This window comes from Cynoglossus semilaevis, chromosome 1, assembly GCF_000523025.1.
Source record: "Cynoglossus semilaevis isolate Cse_v1.0 chromosome 1, Cse_v1.0, whole genome shotgun sequence".
Lineage (NCBI taxonomy): Eukaryota > Metazoa > Chordata > Actinopteri > Pleuronectiformes > Cynoglossidae > Cynoglossus > Cynoglossus semilaevis.
This window is the reverse complement of record NC_024307.1, coordinates 28,404,784-28,417,274: the sequence shown is the minus strand read 5'-3', so window position 1 is coordinate 28,417,274 and position 12,491 is coordinate 28,404,784. Positions and strand designations below refer to the sequence as shown.

Below are 12,491 nucleotides of genomic sequence, written 5' to 3'. Positions count from 1 at the left end.
TGGCAGCTTTAAGAACCAGGGAGCAGTGAGTGGAGACGGAGCCATGACAGAGCACCTCAGTGGGAACTTGGCAGCTGGTGGACTAGAACCTGGAACCTTCTGGACCCAAGGCCACTTCCTTCCGGGGGAATGATTCCTTAAGCCACCACTGCCCCCCCCCCAGTTCCTTTATACTCTGAAACTGACCAGGAGGGGAGAGCAGAGGAGTCACATTGTTGTTGCAACATGTCACTAACTCTTCATTAGTGCAATTATTACAGAAGAAACGTCTGGACACATGGGAGATAAAGAACAAAAGAGCAGTACTTAAGTTTAAAGAGTTCAAGAGAGAGGACAAAGTTCAAGAACCTGCTCTTTGTCTATCCCTCTCACCCTCCCTCCCTCTCTCCCTCTCTCTCTCTCTGTCTGTGTCTCTCTCTCTTTCACTCTGTTCAAGCGAGGGAGTAAAGTTCAGAGTAGTGAGGAGGAGAGGGAGATTGCTGTGCTGCCACACAGAAGAACTTCAGATGATCTCAACGACACCAATGAGGTGAGTGAACACTTTCACACACTGACACTGACACACACACACACACACACACAAACCTTAACTATTTCAAATGTCTAATCTTAGTCTGTACCTTACTCTAATCTGATCCTAATTCCAATCTTAACTTTAAACTAAGTCTTCAACCTCAATACTCTCTCTCTCTTAGAGACCTGAGAAACACAAGTTTTATGAAACATTACCTGTGTGTATGTGTGTGTGTGTGTTTATGTGAAGATGGGAGCCTCACACTCCTCCTCCTGCTGTTCGTCTTGCATCAGTCTGAAGGACAAATGTCCTCGTCCTCGGGGACTCTTCAGCCTCGTCATCACCAAAGGTGTGTTTGATGGTATCACTGTGTCTACACTTCACATTTATGTCCCTGCTAGCTGTTAGCTCAACCTATTTGCGCACTTGTACAGTGTGCCTGTTCGCCCTGCTCTTCGGCGTGGTCTGGTCCATCACAGGAAGTGAGTGTTTACCTGGAGGAAACCTGTTTGGCATCGTCATCCTCTTCATCTGCTCTGTCCTCGGGGGGAAACTAGTGGGAATGATCCAACTGCCCACTCTGCCTCCCTTCCCTCCGTTGCTTGGTACAACACGACCCGGCCATCTGATCCTGTCTCCTCTAGTCTGACGTCCTCCAGACCAACTCACACCTGGGTCCTGATACGCTCTGTGTGTGTGTGTTCTGGTGCAGGTATGCTGCTGGCCGGACTGCTGTTGCGTAATGTTCCCTACATCACCGACGCCATCTTTATTGACACACACTGGTCTGCAGCTCTGAGGAACATCGCCCTGTCCATCATTTTGACCAGAGCTGGACTGGGCCTGGACCCCTCGGTAAACACAAACACACTCAAACAATACACAACCATACCCAGGGTTAGCCAACAGGGGGAGACATCATTCACACACTCAAGTAATCTATTCCCAGATTTTTCCTTCAGTTCAAGCACAGGTTGTGGATAGTGATGGTCAGTTGGTCTCAACATCTGTCAGTGTGTGAGGAGGACAGAGCTGAGCTTGAAGTTTAGTTTGAATTTCTGAGGTGAAACTGGACACATTCAAGTAGAGGGAACCGATGATTGAGCCAAATGTAAACAGCTGTTGACGACAACCAATGAGAGAGATGGAACAACAGGAAGTACAATCAGAAGACAACAGGAAGTAGAAAGAAGATTGTGAAGAGTGAGAGAGTGGAGACAAAGTGAAGCAGCAGCACAGAGGTGGAGGAGAGACTGATGGAGCTGTGGCCAGAGCACTAGTGTCTGTAGTGTACTGCGCTGTAGTGTACTGTCTGTTGGTACTTGAAACGTCAGAGGTTAGGGTTTGACTTCATTTGCTTTAACAAATCAAAATTCAAAAACCGTTAAGAATGTGAAGGTTGTGTAGTGTGTCCTCAAAGACTAAAAATTGCATGTGTGTGTGTGTGTGCAGGCATTGCGTCGTCTGAAGGCGGTATGTGTCCGGGTTGCAGTGGGACCCTGTACGGTGGAGGCCTGTGTTGTTGCTGTGGTCTCTCACTTCCTCCTGGGTCTCCCCTGGGTGTGGGGCTTCATACTGGGGTACCAAACAACAGACAAAAACACAAGCACATAGAAAAAGAAGTGTTTTTTTCTTCTTCTGGGACTCTGACTGTGTCTCTGTTTGAGTAGTTTCGTCCTGGCTGCTGTCTCTCCAGCCGTTGTGGTTCCTTCGATGCTGCTTCTGCAGAAAGAAGGCTACGGAGTGGAGAAGGTAAAAGAATCACCATAACGATGGCTGTTGCTTCTACACTGCCATCTGGTGGTGCAAAAAGCCCCTCACCCACCTTCTAGACCCCCAGAATCATGGGTTTCCTTCAGGAACAAAAAGCTGTCCCTTCAGGGTTCCTTTAGTTCCTCATTGTCCTCACTGTGTTTCACCATGTTGTGGTTGCTTGTGTTCAGGGAATCCCCACTCTGCTGATGGCTGCTGGGAGTTTTGATGATGTTTTGGCCATAACAGGATTCTCTACATGCCTGGGAATCGCCTTCTCTACAGGTCTGACCGGGTTCTGCTTGATGTTGTTCAGCTCTGCTCATCTCCACCTCTGTCTTCTCTGAATGTTGACCTTCATGTTCCAGGTTCAACTTGGATGAACATTCTAAAGGGTCTGCTGGAGGTGGTGGGAGGGATCATTGCAGGGCTGATCCTGGGTCTGTTTTTGTGCTTGTTTCCAAGCAAAGACCAGGTTTGTCACAGATCATCGAGATGCTCATGGAAAATGTCTTATTGGATATCAAGTTCCACTAAGAAGAAGTTGTTAATATTAAATTATTTAAATTCAAAACCTAGTAAAGACTGTGTTTCAACCTTCAAATGACCATAACAACATACTGTCGTTCTGCCGCTGTAGGAGGACCTGGTTTTGAAGAGAACTCTCATGTTATTGGGTCTGGCCATTTTCTCCGTCTTCTTCAGTCATGTTGTTGGTTTTGCTGGTGCTGGCGGTCTCTCTACACTGGTCCTGGCCTTCCTGGCAGCTCTAGGCTGGAAAACTGACAAGGTGAGAACTGTCTGAGCTTGGAATGGTTTGATCTGGTCAATATGTGTTTGAAATTGTTCCCCAACTGCAAGTCCAAACGATCAAACAATGTTGAACTTTGTATGACGTGTCATCAAGTGACACTGGTTTAGCCTCGAGCTGTTTGCATCCTCTGCTTGTAGTTATTTGTGAGAAAAGTCAAACAGCCAACACACTAACGAATGACTGCATGGCAAACCTGTGTGGCACCAGCTGTCCTCAGTCAGACTACCTTAAAAAAACGGAACAACTTGACATTTGTATGAAACTCTGGCTCCCAGAGCTATCACCAACTAAACAAACTAAAATTTTACAAAATGTTGATTCCCTTGCCTAGAGATCTTAAGCCGTTGACCTGCTTATGCGCCCATTCCTCCTTAACAGGGAGACATTTAGACCCGAGTCTATTGAATCTAGACATTTGTTTGTCTCCTTTCCCAGGCCCCGGTGGCAGCTATGGTTGGTCGATCCTGGGATGTCTTCCAGCCTCTCTTGTTTGGTCTGATCGGAGCAGAGATCACCATCGCAGCCCTGAGCCCCAACACCGTGGGTAAGAACCTTGTGCCGCGCCTAGGTGGCATCAACATACTTAGTGCACTAAGAAAGGACTACACCTGCTGTCACTGTTGACCCTTCCTGTCTTCAGGACTAGGCCTGGCCTGTATCTTCATCGGCCTGGTGATCCGTCTGATTGTTACCTTCGTGTTGGTACATTTTGGGGGATTCAACCTAAAGGAGAAACTCTTCATTGCTGTGGCCTGGCTGCCTAAAGCCACTGTTCAGGTCAGTGCTAGCTCTCTGAGAAAAACAATCAACAACAAACAAACAAACATCAGAACATCTTTTAATTTGTTTTCGAAGACCCTTACCCATTAACTACGGTGACTCATTAAAATTCGTAGAAGACCTGCAGGTTCTTTTGGTTGGGACTGTACATTTCATCTTATATTCCACTGGTTTACTCTCTTCTCAGGCTGCTATTGGTTCCAAAGCTCTGGACATGGCGAGGGAGGTAGGGGACGAGACTATGATAAAATTTGGTCTGGATGTGCTAACGTTAGCCGTGTTAGCCATCCTGACCACAGCTCCTATTGGAGCCCTAGGTATTGGCCTTGCAGGACCACGCCTCTTGGAGCAGCAAGTCAAAGGTGAGGTGATTGGTGGTCCTCCAGAGATTTAGCTTTTTGAAAATTATGAAAATTCAGGACTTTTTAACATTTATAAATGTGCTCTTTTCAGATGAAACAGAAGGTGAAGCAACAACTTCAACTTGCAACGGGGTTGTTCAAGAAAAGGACTATGGAACCCTGGAGAGCAAACTATAAGTCTTCTAATAACAGATCTATGTAAAATACATATATTTTATTAAGGTTTTCATTTCTCTCCAGGGCTATATTAATTTGTATCTAACTATTCCATAGATTAGTGTATATTTTGGCCTTTGACATGAATCACATACAGTATATGCTTGTTGTATGTTACATTTGTGCTGTGATAAGCTTGTGTTAGGTGAATGCTAACTTATAGTAACGTATGCTGCACTTTTTGGGAAGCTACATCTGTGTTGTGCTGAAATTCAACTATTTTATAACCTTTTTCACTTCTTTAAGTTTTACTTTGTCTTTTATAAATTTTTATTTGCTGGGAGATACCATATGTACCGTTAAATCTTTGCTGTACTAAAGGAGACATTACCTTTTAAAGACATTAAAATAGCTTTAATAATATAAAATAACTTTGAATTTGATTTTTTAAGGCACTTATGTTGGCTTTTACCCATGTTAAAATGACCTCTTTCCATACCTGTACTATTGTTGTTTTTTTCCTGTTTGTTTTTTTCATCATATTTTGCAAACATACTGATTATTTTATAAGATTTTAATCATTTTATGGCATTTTTAATCTATTCAATTTTTTATAGCTTCTGTTGGCTTAAACAAACACACCTCTCATATTCAGTTGCATATTGGATATTTTTTTTTCATATAAATTTCATCAATATTTGGCCAAGTTAGAATTATATTTTATGATTATTATTCTGTTTTCATTTTGGCCTCCCTTTCTGAAGCTTTCAGGCCAAAACTGTTCCAAAATAAGATATCGTCTCGTTTTTAAAATTTAAATGACGATTTTAAGGTATATGAATTGTGTTATTTGGTGATACAAAATGACATCCCATCCTCGAGGGGGCGCTTGGTTGTCTGAGCTCACCGGAATCGAAGATATAGTATTCAGGCGGACAGGAAACGCCTATCGTTGTTTGGTTGTACTGCTGACAGTGTGGCGGTGAAATTCCATCTCCTGTTGCTGAGCTTAATCTTCTCTGTGTAAACAAAAGAGTTTAAGGTAGATATAACAACTTAACGTCTTAATGCGTGTTGTTCCTGGTGTTTACGTAAATATGTGCTGGATTGAGGTGTATAATACCGTATTCACGTTAGAGGGTTTGAATAGCACTGATGCTAACAAGCTGATTAGCTGCTGTTAGCTTAGTCCAGCGGACGACTACCAGAAAATCTGGAGTTTCTCAAAAAGAAAAGGTTTTAAGATGTGGTTGTTTACAGCGCTACCTTGTTTTGTTAAATTGAGTGATAAAGTGATAACACGTAACGATACGTTCACTGGCTATCGAACTCCGAAGTCATTGCTAAACATTATGTTAATAGGGTTTTGTTGTTTAAGCCTTTCCTCGATGATTCTTAAGCATCGGTAATATTTAATTAATAGGAAACTTGATCTTTAATATCTCTCATAAAAACAAAAGAAGCGAATGATAATGGCCGCAACTGTAAATTTACTTTGTTTAAAACAGCAATACACTGTCATTATTCATTTCATGTTTATTAAAATGCAGTCTTATGCATTAAATGTTAACAAAAACATCCATTTAGTTAGATCTATTTAAACAGCAAATAAACTGTATTCATAGTTACCGTTTATGTACTGGACGAAAATGCTGTCGGTGTGACGAATCCTGGTGGAGAAGCATATAAAAAAATATGTTTTGTTATTGCCAGACTTCTATGCGGAACACAGATGATAAAAAAAAAAGAACAAAGATGGAAAGATTCAAGAGATTTGGTCGTAGTTGTTTGTGTTAAATCGATGCTAGTCTAAATCACAAGATGAGCCAGCTAAAAAGAAATGCAGGAGAGAAGACTCCTCGAGCTGTGTTTGGAAAGTCCTTTGATCCTTTGAAGTGATTAATAACCCACAAACAGTGTTATCTTTGTGTGTGCATTGGTTTAAGTTTTTTAGTCAGACTCAAACTCAGGTTTGGTTTTGTGGTCAGAAAAGAAGATGCCCTTCATTTGGCTCAACAAAAAAATATAAATGCTCTGTTGAATTAAAGCAAAAAAAAAATGAGAGCACCATCATGTTTGAGTCGGGCATCAGCTCCAGCCAGATCGAAGAGAAACGGTCTGTGTGTCTTTTTCAGTCCAATGGGAGACAGCGATGACGAGTTTGACAGGAGGCGGCGTGACAAATTCAGAAGAGAGAGGAGCGACATGGAGAGGTCACGGGAAAGGGAGGAGAGGAGGAGGGACGATTGGCCCGACAGGTAAGAATGTATTTCTTTGTCAGTGATAAATCATTTTGAAAACTGGACACCTGTTGGTTGATTGGTGTATCTCTAATTTTAAGGTTGTTCTGTGTTTGAAACTGCTCTTTCTCCTCATCAACATCATAAATTGTAACGGTTGTACAGATGCAAAACCACATATTTTCTGTATGGACTTTGTTGTAGAAGAACTGAGATATTCATGAGATTTTGTTTGACTTTGTTCAGGGACTGGGACCGTGGCAGAGAGAGAAGGCGGGATTACGATCGCGGTCGCAGGGAGAGGTTTTCTCCACCCAGACACATGAGTCCACAGCACAAACGCATGAGGCGAGACTGGTGAGCGTGTACCCCTGCATCTCTGTGTCCCTCTTACATTTTTACATTAATGTGCACACTGACCATCTTTAGGCCAAATGTTTGCAGGGATGACCACCGGGGGGAGCCCTACCGCTACGATCTGCCCTATGGTGGAGGCGGGGCACCATTTCCTGGGGTAGGGCCTCAAGGATGGCCCCCTGATCTGCCCCAACTTCACCCCCACCATGGATGTCACCCACTGCATGGAGAAGCATATACACACCCACACACACACACACCCACACACACCCACACCCATATTCTAGTAAAAAGGAATTCCATTGATGGAAAACTCAAAGTACTTGATTATTTTTTTTCATTTAAAAAAACAAGTAAATGGAATGAACTTGACAGTATTTGTTCTGCTATTCTTTTAATCAAGAAAAAAAGAAAGTGAATTATTTGTCACTGTGACACAGCTCACCACTGCACACAACCAAATGTGACCTCTGTTTTTAACCCATCACCAAAGTGAACAGTGGCAGCTTTAAGAACCAGGGAGCAGTGAGTGGAGACGGAGCCATGACAGAGCACCTCAGTGGGAACTTGGCAGCTAGTATCATATATCATATATCCAACATATAATTTAATCTAATATTTTAAACACTTAGAATCTTGGCATTTTTCACCTTTTAAAAATACATTTAAATGACTTATTTCTGTTAGATATAGAAAAGCTGTGAACAAGTCTAAATACTGGGACATGTTTTTTTTTGTTCTCTGTCTTTCGCTTTTTAGCTCTGTGGTTATTATAAGATAATGTTAGCTATTGTTTGGTTAATTTGTAGCAGTGTTTAACTTTAGTCGTCTTATTTTTATCTTTCTGCTACTCTGCTACAAAAGTCTTTGGCCACTTCTATCAGATACTCATTGCCACCTTTTTCCATACACTATTTGTTACATATTTAACGATTCAAGTTTTTAATCTCTTGTGTCCCTGATGATCAGGTTAGGGATGGTGGACCCAGACCTTCCTCCTGCTGGTCCTCCAACAATGAGGAGCTTTAAAGTAAGTCAGCCAAAACTGCAGTGAGTTTCCTGAATTGTGGGTAATGTTTTTGTATATTGATCCTTCTGTGTGCGTTAACGCAGGAGTTTCTGTTGAACATGGAGGACAGCGTAGATGAGACGGAAGCGGTTAAGCGCTACAACCAGTACAAGCTGGACTTCAGGCGGCAGCAGCTGCAGGACTTCTTTCTGCAGCACAAAGAACAGGAGTGGTTCCGCTCCAAGTACCACCCTGATGACATCACAGCCAGGAAGGCAGAGTCTCTGGCTGCTCTGAAGACACGACTCACTGTTTTCCTCTTCCTGCTAGATAACAACTGGCTGGACAATGTGTCCCTGGACATGGACCATGCACCTGCCATCATCAAGCTGCTGGATGCAGGTGAGCTCCAGGTTCATCGATCACATAACCTCCTGAGATTTCTAGGTGATAACTTATCCTTCATCTGCAGCTGTGATAAAGATGGAGGGAGGCACAGACTTTGACCTGCAGGTGTTGGAGGTTCCCACGGCTCCTGTGGCAGGAGCTGGGGAGAGCAGCAGTACAAGTGGAGTCACAGGAACAGAGAGGAGTCTGGGAGGTTCCAGCAGTGTGAACAGTGACAATCAGAACACTTCTGAGGCTGCTGGTAGTCGGATGCAGGGGGCAGACGAAGAAAAACGAACAAGTCAGAGTAAAGAGGGAGCTAAGGTCAGAGTGCTGATGTCATAACTAACATAAATTGTGACTCCCCCTAAGTAGTATTCCTTAAGTTGCCAGTTGTTTAATTTAGGGATGAATGTTAACTTATGGAATGAATTTCAGGACTCTGAGGAGGTGAAGCAGAATGGAGAGAAGGATGAAGATGAAGAGGATGAGGAGGATGAGGAGAAAAAGGATGAGAAGAAAAAGAAGATGAAGAAGGTTGCTTCTGTTGTTTTGTTTTGTTTGATCAAAGGCAAGTCAACATTGAGTCAAATTCTGTTGCTGGAGTTAAATTCCTTTCCTTCCATGTCTCAGGGCAGGAAAAGAAAACGCAGTGTGTCAGCAGACAGTGGTGAGGGCAGCGCCTCTGACTCTGACTCCTCCCACTCTGATGGAGAAAAGGAGGAGGACGATGAGAAAGAGGAGGACGAAGATGCACCGGACGGTATGGAGTAATTAATAATGCGAAAAAGTTCAAGAATTAATAATAAATATAGAACAACACAGTAAATGGCGTGTGTGTGTGTGTCAGAGCGCCGCAAAGAGCGGGGCAAGGACAGAGAGAAGGATGTTCCGGCCAAGCCCCGCCCCCTTCACCTCACCACCTCTCTGTTCATCAGGAGTATCCCTCCAGAGGTTTCCAAAGAGGAAATCACAGCTGTGAGAGATAACACACACACACTAATATTTCAAACACAAATCAACACATTGATACCTGAACTAACTCGGCTAATGTATTCCTGTGCAGCTATGTCGCAGGTACCCAGGCTTCCTACGGGTGGCACTGTCAGATCCTCAGCCTGACAGGAGGTGAGCATCAATGCTGTATATTCCTACACGAAAGTCCATAGAGAAAATCTATGTTTTGTTCACTGAGACCAAGGAGCTGGTCATCTGCTGCCTCTTGTGGTCAGTTTGTGTCACTGAAGTGAATCTAAACAAAATAAAACATTTAATAGAGGCACAACTGATGTATCACTGTGAACTAAAATCTCGGATGTTTTCTCTGAAGTTTTGGTGTGCAACAACTTGTGATGGACTGTGTAGGCTTACTTTGGTTTTTGTGTTTGTGTCAGATTCTTCAGACGCTGTTGGGTGACCTTTGATCGTAGTGTGAACATCAAAGAGACGTGTTGGAATCTGCAGAATATCAGGGTAACTGCATTTACCAGACAAGCCTACAATTTTACTGAGACGCTGACATTAAGGACAAACCCCTCTCTTCTCCCCTCCTCCACCTCCCTCTCTTCCCTGTGCTGCTCCTCATCCTCAGCTTAGAGACTGTGAGCTCTCTCCTGTGGTGAACAGAGACCTGTGTCGACGTGTGCGCAGTGTCAACGGTCTGACTCACCACAAACCTGTGGTGAGAAATGACATCCGTCTGTCTGCTCGACTCATCCACAGTCTGGACCAGAAGGGGGAGCTGTGGGTGGGACAGGTGAGGGTAGCCCGTTCCACCTACACCTGTCAGTCCACACTCAGTGTTCAACTGTGCTAACATAATAAACCTGAATGCTTGTATAGATGGAGACTAACCCAGTCCTGAAGAACATCACAGATTACCTGATAGAGGAGGTGAGTGCTGAAGAGGAGGAGCTAACAGGAGCCTCCAGGGGAAACGGTGAAGAAGCAGGTGATGGTAAAGACCCCGCCTCCTCCTCTGATGTCACCCTGGAGACAGACGATAAGCTGTTGAAGGTGGGGGGAGCTTCAGATTTACTGATGAAGTGTTGTAAGTGGTTCCCCTGGTGATAGTGTGGTGCTTGTGTGTGTCTGTGGATGTGCAGGTTCTGGACCGACTGCTGCTCTACCTACGTCTGGTCCACTCTGTAGATTATTATAACTTCTGTGAGTATCCTGCAGAGGACGAGATGCCTCATCGCTGTGGCCTCATCCATGTACGAGGACCTCTACCTGTGGCCAAGATCACTGCAGCTGAGGGTATAGTACTGGACTGTCCACTACAGTGACATGTCTGACTGATGCATTATCTCTTAACAGATACAGGCTGTTACCCTGGCGTGGTCATATGACTGTGTGCTGTGTGTTTTGATTGAACAGTGAGCGAACATCAAAGGATGTGTGAGGAGCGTCTGTCTCCACTGCTGTCTCCCTCAGAGACGTTGAGTGAAGAGGAAGCAGTCAGGCTGGGAAAGAAAGACCCAGAACAAGAGGTAACTCCTTTGTTTCTGTCTTTCTCTACTCAGTCCACCTGGTGTCTTCATGTCTTCTAGTCTGAGCCCTGACCTTTGTCTCAGTCCTTTCTAAGTTCTCTCTTCGTCTCCAGGTGGAGAAGTTTCTATTGGCCAACACTCAGGAACTCAGTAAAGACAAGTGGCTGTGTCCTCTGAGTGGGAAGAAGTTCAAGGTGAGTCAGAATGGAACCAGCTTCTTTATTTCCAAAACTTGTCCAGTACAGCTTTTGAATCACAGGTCATTTGTTGTTTGTGTGTTTGTTGTTCAGGCTCCTGAGTTTGTTCGTAAACACATTCTGAACAAACATATAGATAAGGTCACTGCCGTCAGACAGGAAGTGGACTTCTTCAATAACTTCCTGCTGGACACTAAAAGACCATCCCTCCCTGAGAATAAGCCCCTCCTACCAGCACCGCCGGGTCAGACACATGTGCACAAACACACTTTAGCAGACAACTGAATTCATGCTGGTGAAAGGAATTTCAAGCAACAGTAATTGAATGTATTTTCTCTTTTAGCTGCGCCCCCTGGTGTCCCAGGATTTCCTGGTCAGTCCCCTCAGCAGCAGCAAAGCCTTCTGGGATATCCACCTGGAGTCAGACCTCCAATGCCTGGCTTTCCTGGTAAACTGGTTTTTGTTTGACCCCTTTGGAGTAAATGTTGGTGTCTACACCAGTTTGTAAACTCACACTCCCATTCAAAAGTCCATAGAGGAAATTAGTGATTTAGCTCAGACAGACCTAGGACAATTGTAGGAATGTCACCTTTATTAAGAATTAAAGTCTGTGGTCTGAGCCTTTAGCTAAAAAAGATGACTATAGTGACATGGATGCCACTTGAAGGTGGAAATTTTTGGTGAAGACAAAGTAAGACACTGAAACTGCCTGGCATCTAAATTTGGGATTATTATTATTGTCTCTGTCCAGGATGGACAGTTGTTAAACGGTTATCAATGGGCATGAGGTTGATTTGGCCACTTTACTGTCCTGACTTTGTGAAAGTTTCATTTTTTTCAGATTTTCCAGATCAGCAAGTAAAAAATCACAAGCTCTGTGTGTGTCTGTCTATGTCCAGGTGCAGGTCCTCCGTACCCCCCCAACCAGTTTGGTGTGGGTCGCGGTAACTACGACAACTTCAGAGGTCATTTAGGAGGAGGAGGTTTTCCTGCACAGCAGCGAAACAGGTACTTTTTAATTATTGATAGTAATAATATTACATTTAATATACAATATTAACAATAGTTTGATTTATCTGACCTTTGACCCCTTCTCTGACCAGGGGGGTGCGAGGTGATCCTCGTTCCATTATTGAGTACAGAGACCTGGATGCTCCAGATGACCTGGACTTTTTTTGAAGCCAACTCAGTCAAACCACAGGAATTTCTTTTGTTTTTTTTTTAAGATTTTGTATTTCTACATTTACCACGATTCCTCTAATTTTACCTCCATGTTAATTTTGTTTTAATTTTGGTTGGATCTTAGGTGAGTGTGTGATTGTGAGTGTGTCTGTGTGTATGTTGTGGGATACATTATTGTCATTATTGATGGTGTTTATGATTCATTCCACTTTACAATAAAGACAGAGGAAGACTGGAGATTGTGTGTGT

The 12,491-nt window shown here is 43.6% G+C and overlaps 2 protein-coding genes across 4 annotated transcripts in view; both read left to right on the top strand.

The window, feature by feature from the left end:
- Positions 1–4,914, top strand: part of LOC103389327 (sodium/hydrogen exchanger 9B2) — a 7,272-nt gene extending 2,358 nt beyond the window's left edge. The window contains exons 3-15 of one of the 2 annotated variants that reach the window (XM_025060711.1): positions 437–529; positions 764–863; positions 949–996; positions 1,227–1,369; positions 1,967–2,094; positions 2,185–2,266; positions 2,458–2,551; positions 2,635–2,741; positions 2,907–3,056; positions 3,516–3,624; positions 3,721–3,857; positions 4,048–4,222; positions 4,314–4,914. In XM_025060711.1, the coding sequence (XP_024916479.1) occupies positions 437–529; positions 764–863; positions 949–996; positions 1,227–1,369; positions 1,967–2,094; positions 2,185–2,266; positions 2,458–2,551; positions 2,635–2,741; positions 2,907–3,056; positions 3,516–3,624; positions 3,721–3,857; positions 4,048–4,222; positions 4,314–4,399 (1,452 nt within the window). In that variant the 3' untranslated portion in view covers positions 4,400–4,914. Of the gene's footprint in view, positions 1–436; positions 530–763; positions 864–948; positions 1,120–1,226; positions 1,370–1,966; positions 2,095–2,184; positions 2,267–2,457; positions 2,552–2,634; positions 2,742–2,906; positions 3,057–3,515; positions 3,625–3,720; positions 3,858–4,047; positions 4,223–4,313 lie in introns of both variants that reach the window. The other variant, XM_025060709.1, reaches the window with a different exon arrangement.
- Positions 4,915–5,263: 349 nt separating this feature from the next.
- Positions 5,264–12,479, top strand: LOC103389311 (serrate RNA effector molecule homolog). Of its 2 annotated transcripts, none has more exons than XM_025060622.1 (21): positions 5,264–5,420; positions 6,514–6,636; positions 6,865–6,975; positions 7,063–7,203; positions 7,942–8,005; positions 8,089–8,386; positions 8,457–8,695; positions 8,810–8,908; positions 9,005–9,134; positions 9,222–9,349; positions 9,438–9,499; positions 9,766–9,844; positions 9,963–10,127; positions 10,214–10,387; positions 10,477–10,630; positions 10,751–10,863; positions 10,977–11,057; positions 11,154–11,304; positions 11,404–11,508; positions 11,960–12,068; positions 12,164–12,479. In XM_025060622.1, the coding sequence occupies exons 2-21, from the start codon at positions 6,518–6,520 to the stop codon at positions 12,237–12,239; spliced, it is 2,598 nt and encodes an 865-aa protein (XP_024916390.1). In that variant the 5' UTR covers positions 5,264–5,420; positions 6,514–6,517; the 3' UTR covers positions 12,240–12,479. The 2 variants fall into 2 exon arrangements, with proteins under 2 accessions (XP_024916390.1, XP_016892625.1); XM_017037136.2 differs by having other exon boundaries at positions 7,048–7,203.
- Positions 12,480–12,491: the final 12 nt, after the last annotated feature.

Coding starts and splice junctions, on each gene's coding strand:
- LOC103389311 (XM_017037136.2), top strand. CDS start 6,518: ATGGGAGACAGCGATGACGAGTTTGACAGGAGGCGGCGTGACAAATTC. Junction 7,204..7,941: donor GGATGTCACCCACTGCATGG/AGAAGCATATAC, acceptor GTCCCTGATGAT/CAGGTTAGGGATGGTGGACC. Junction 8,696..8,809: donor AGAGTAAAGAGGGAGCTAAG/GTCAGAGTGCTG, acceptor AATGAATTTCAG/GACTCTGAGGAGGTGAAGCA.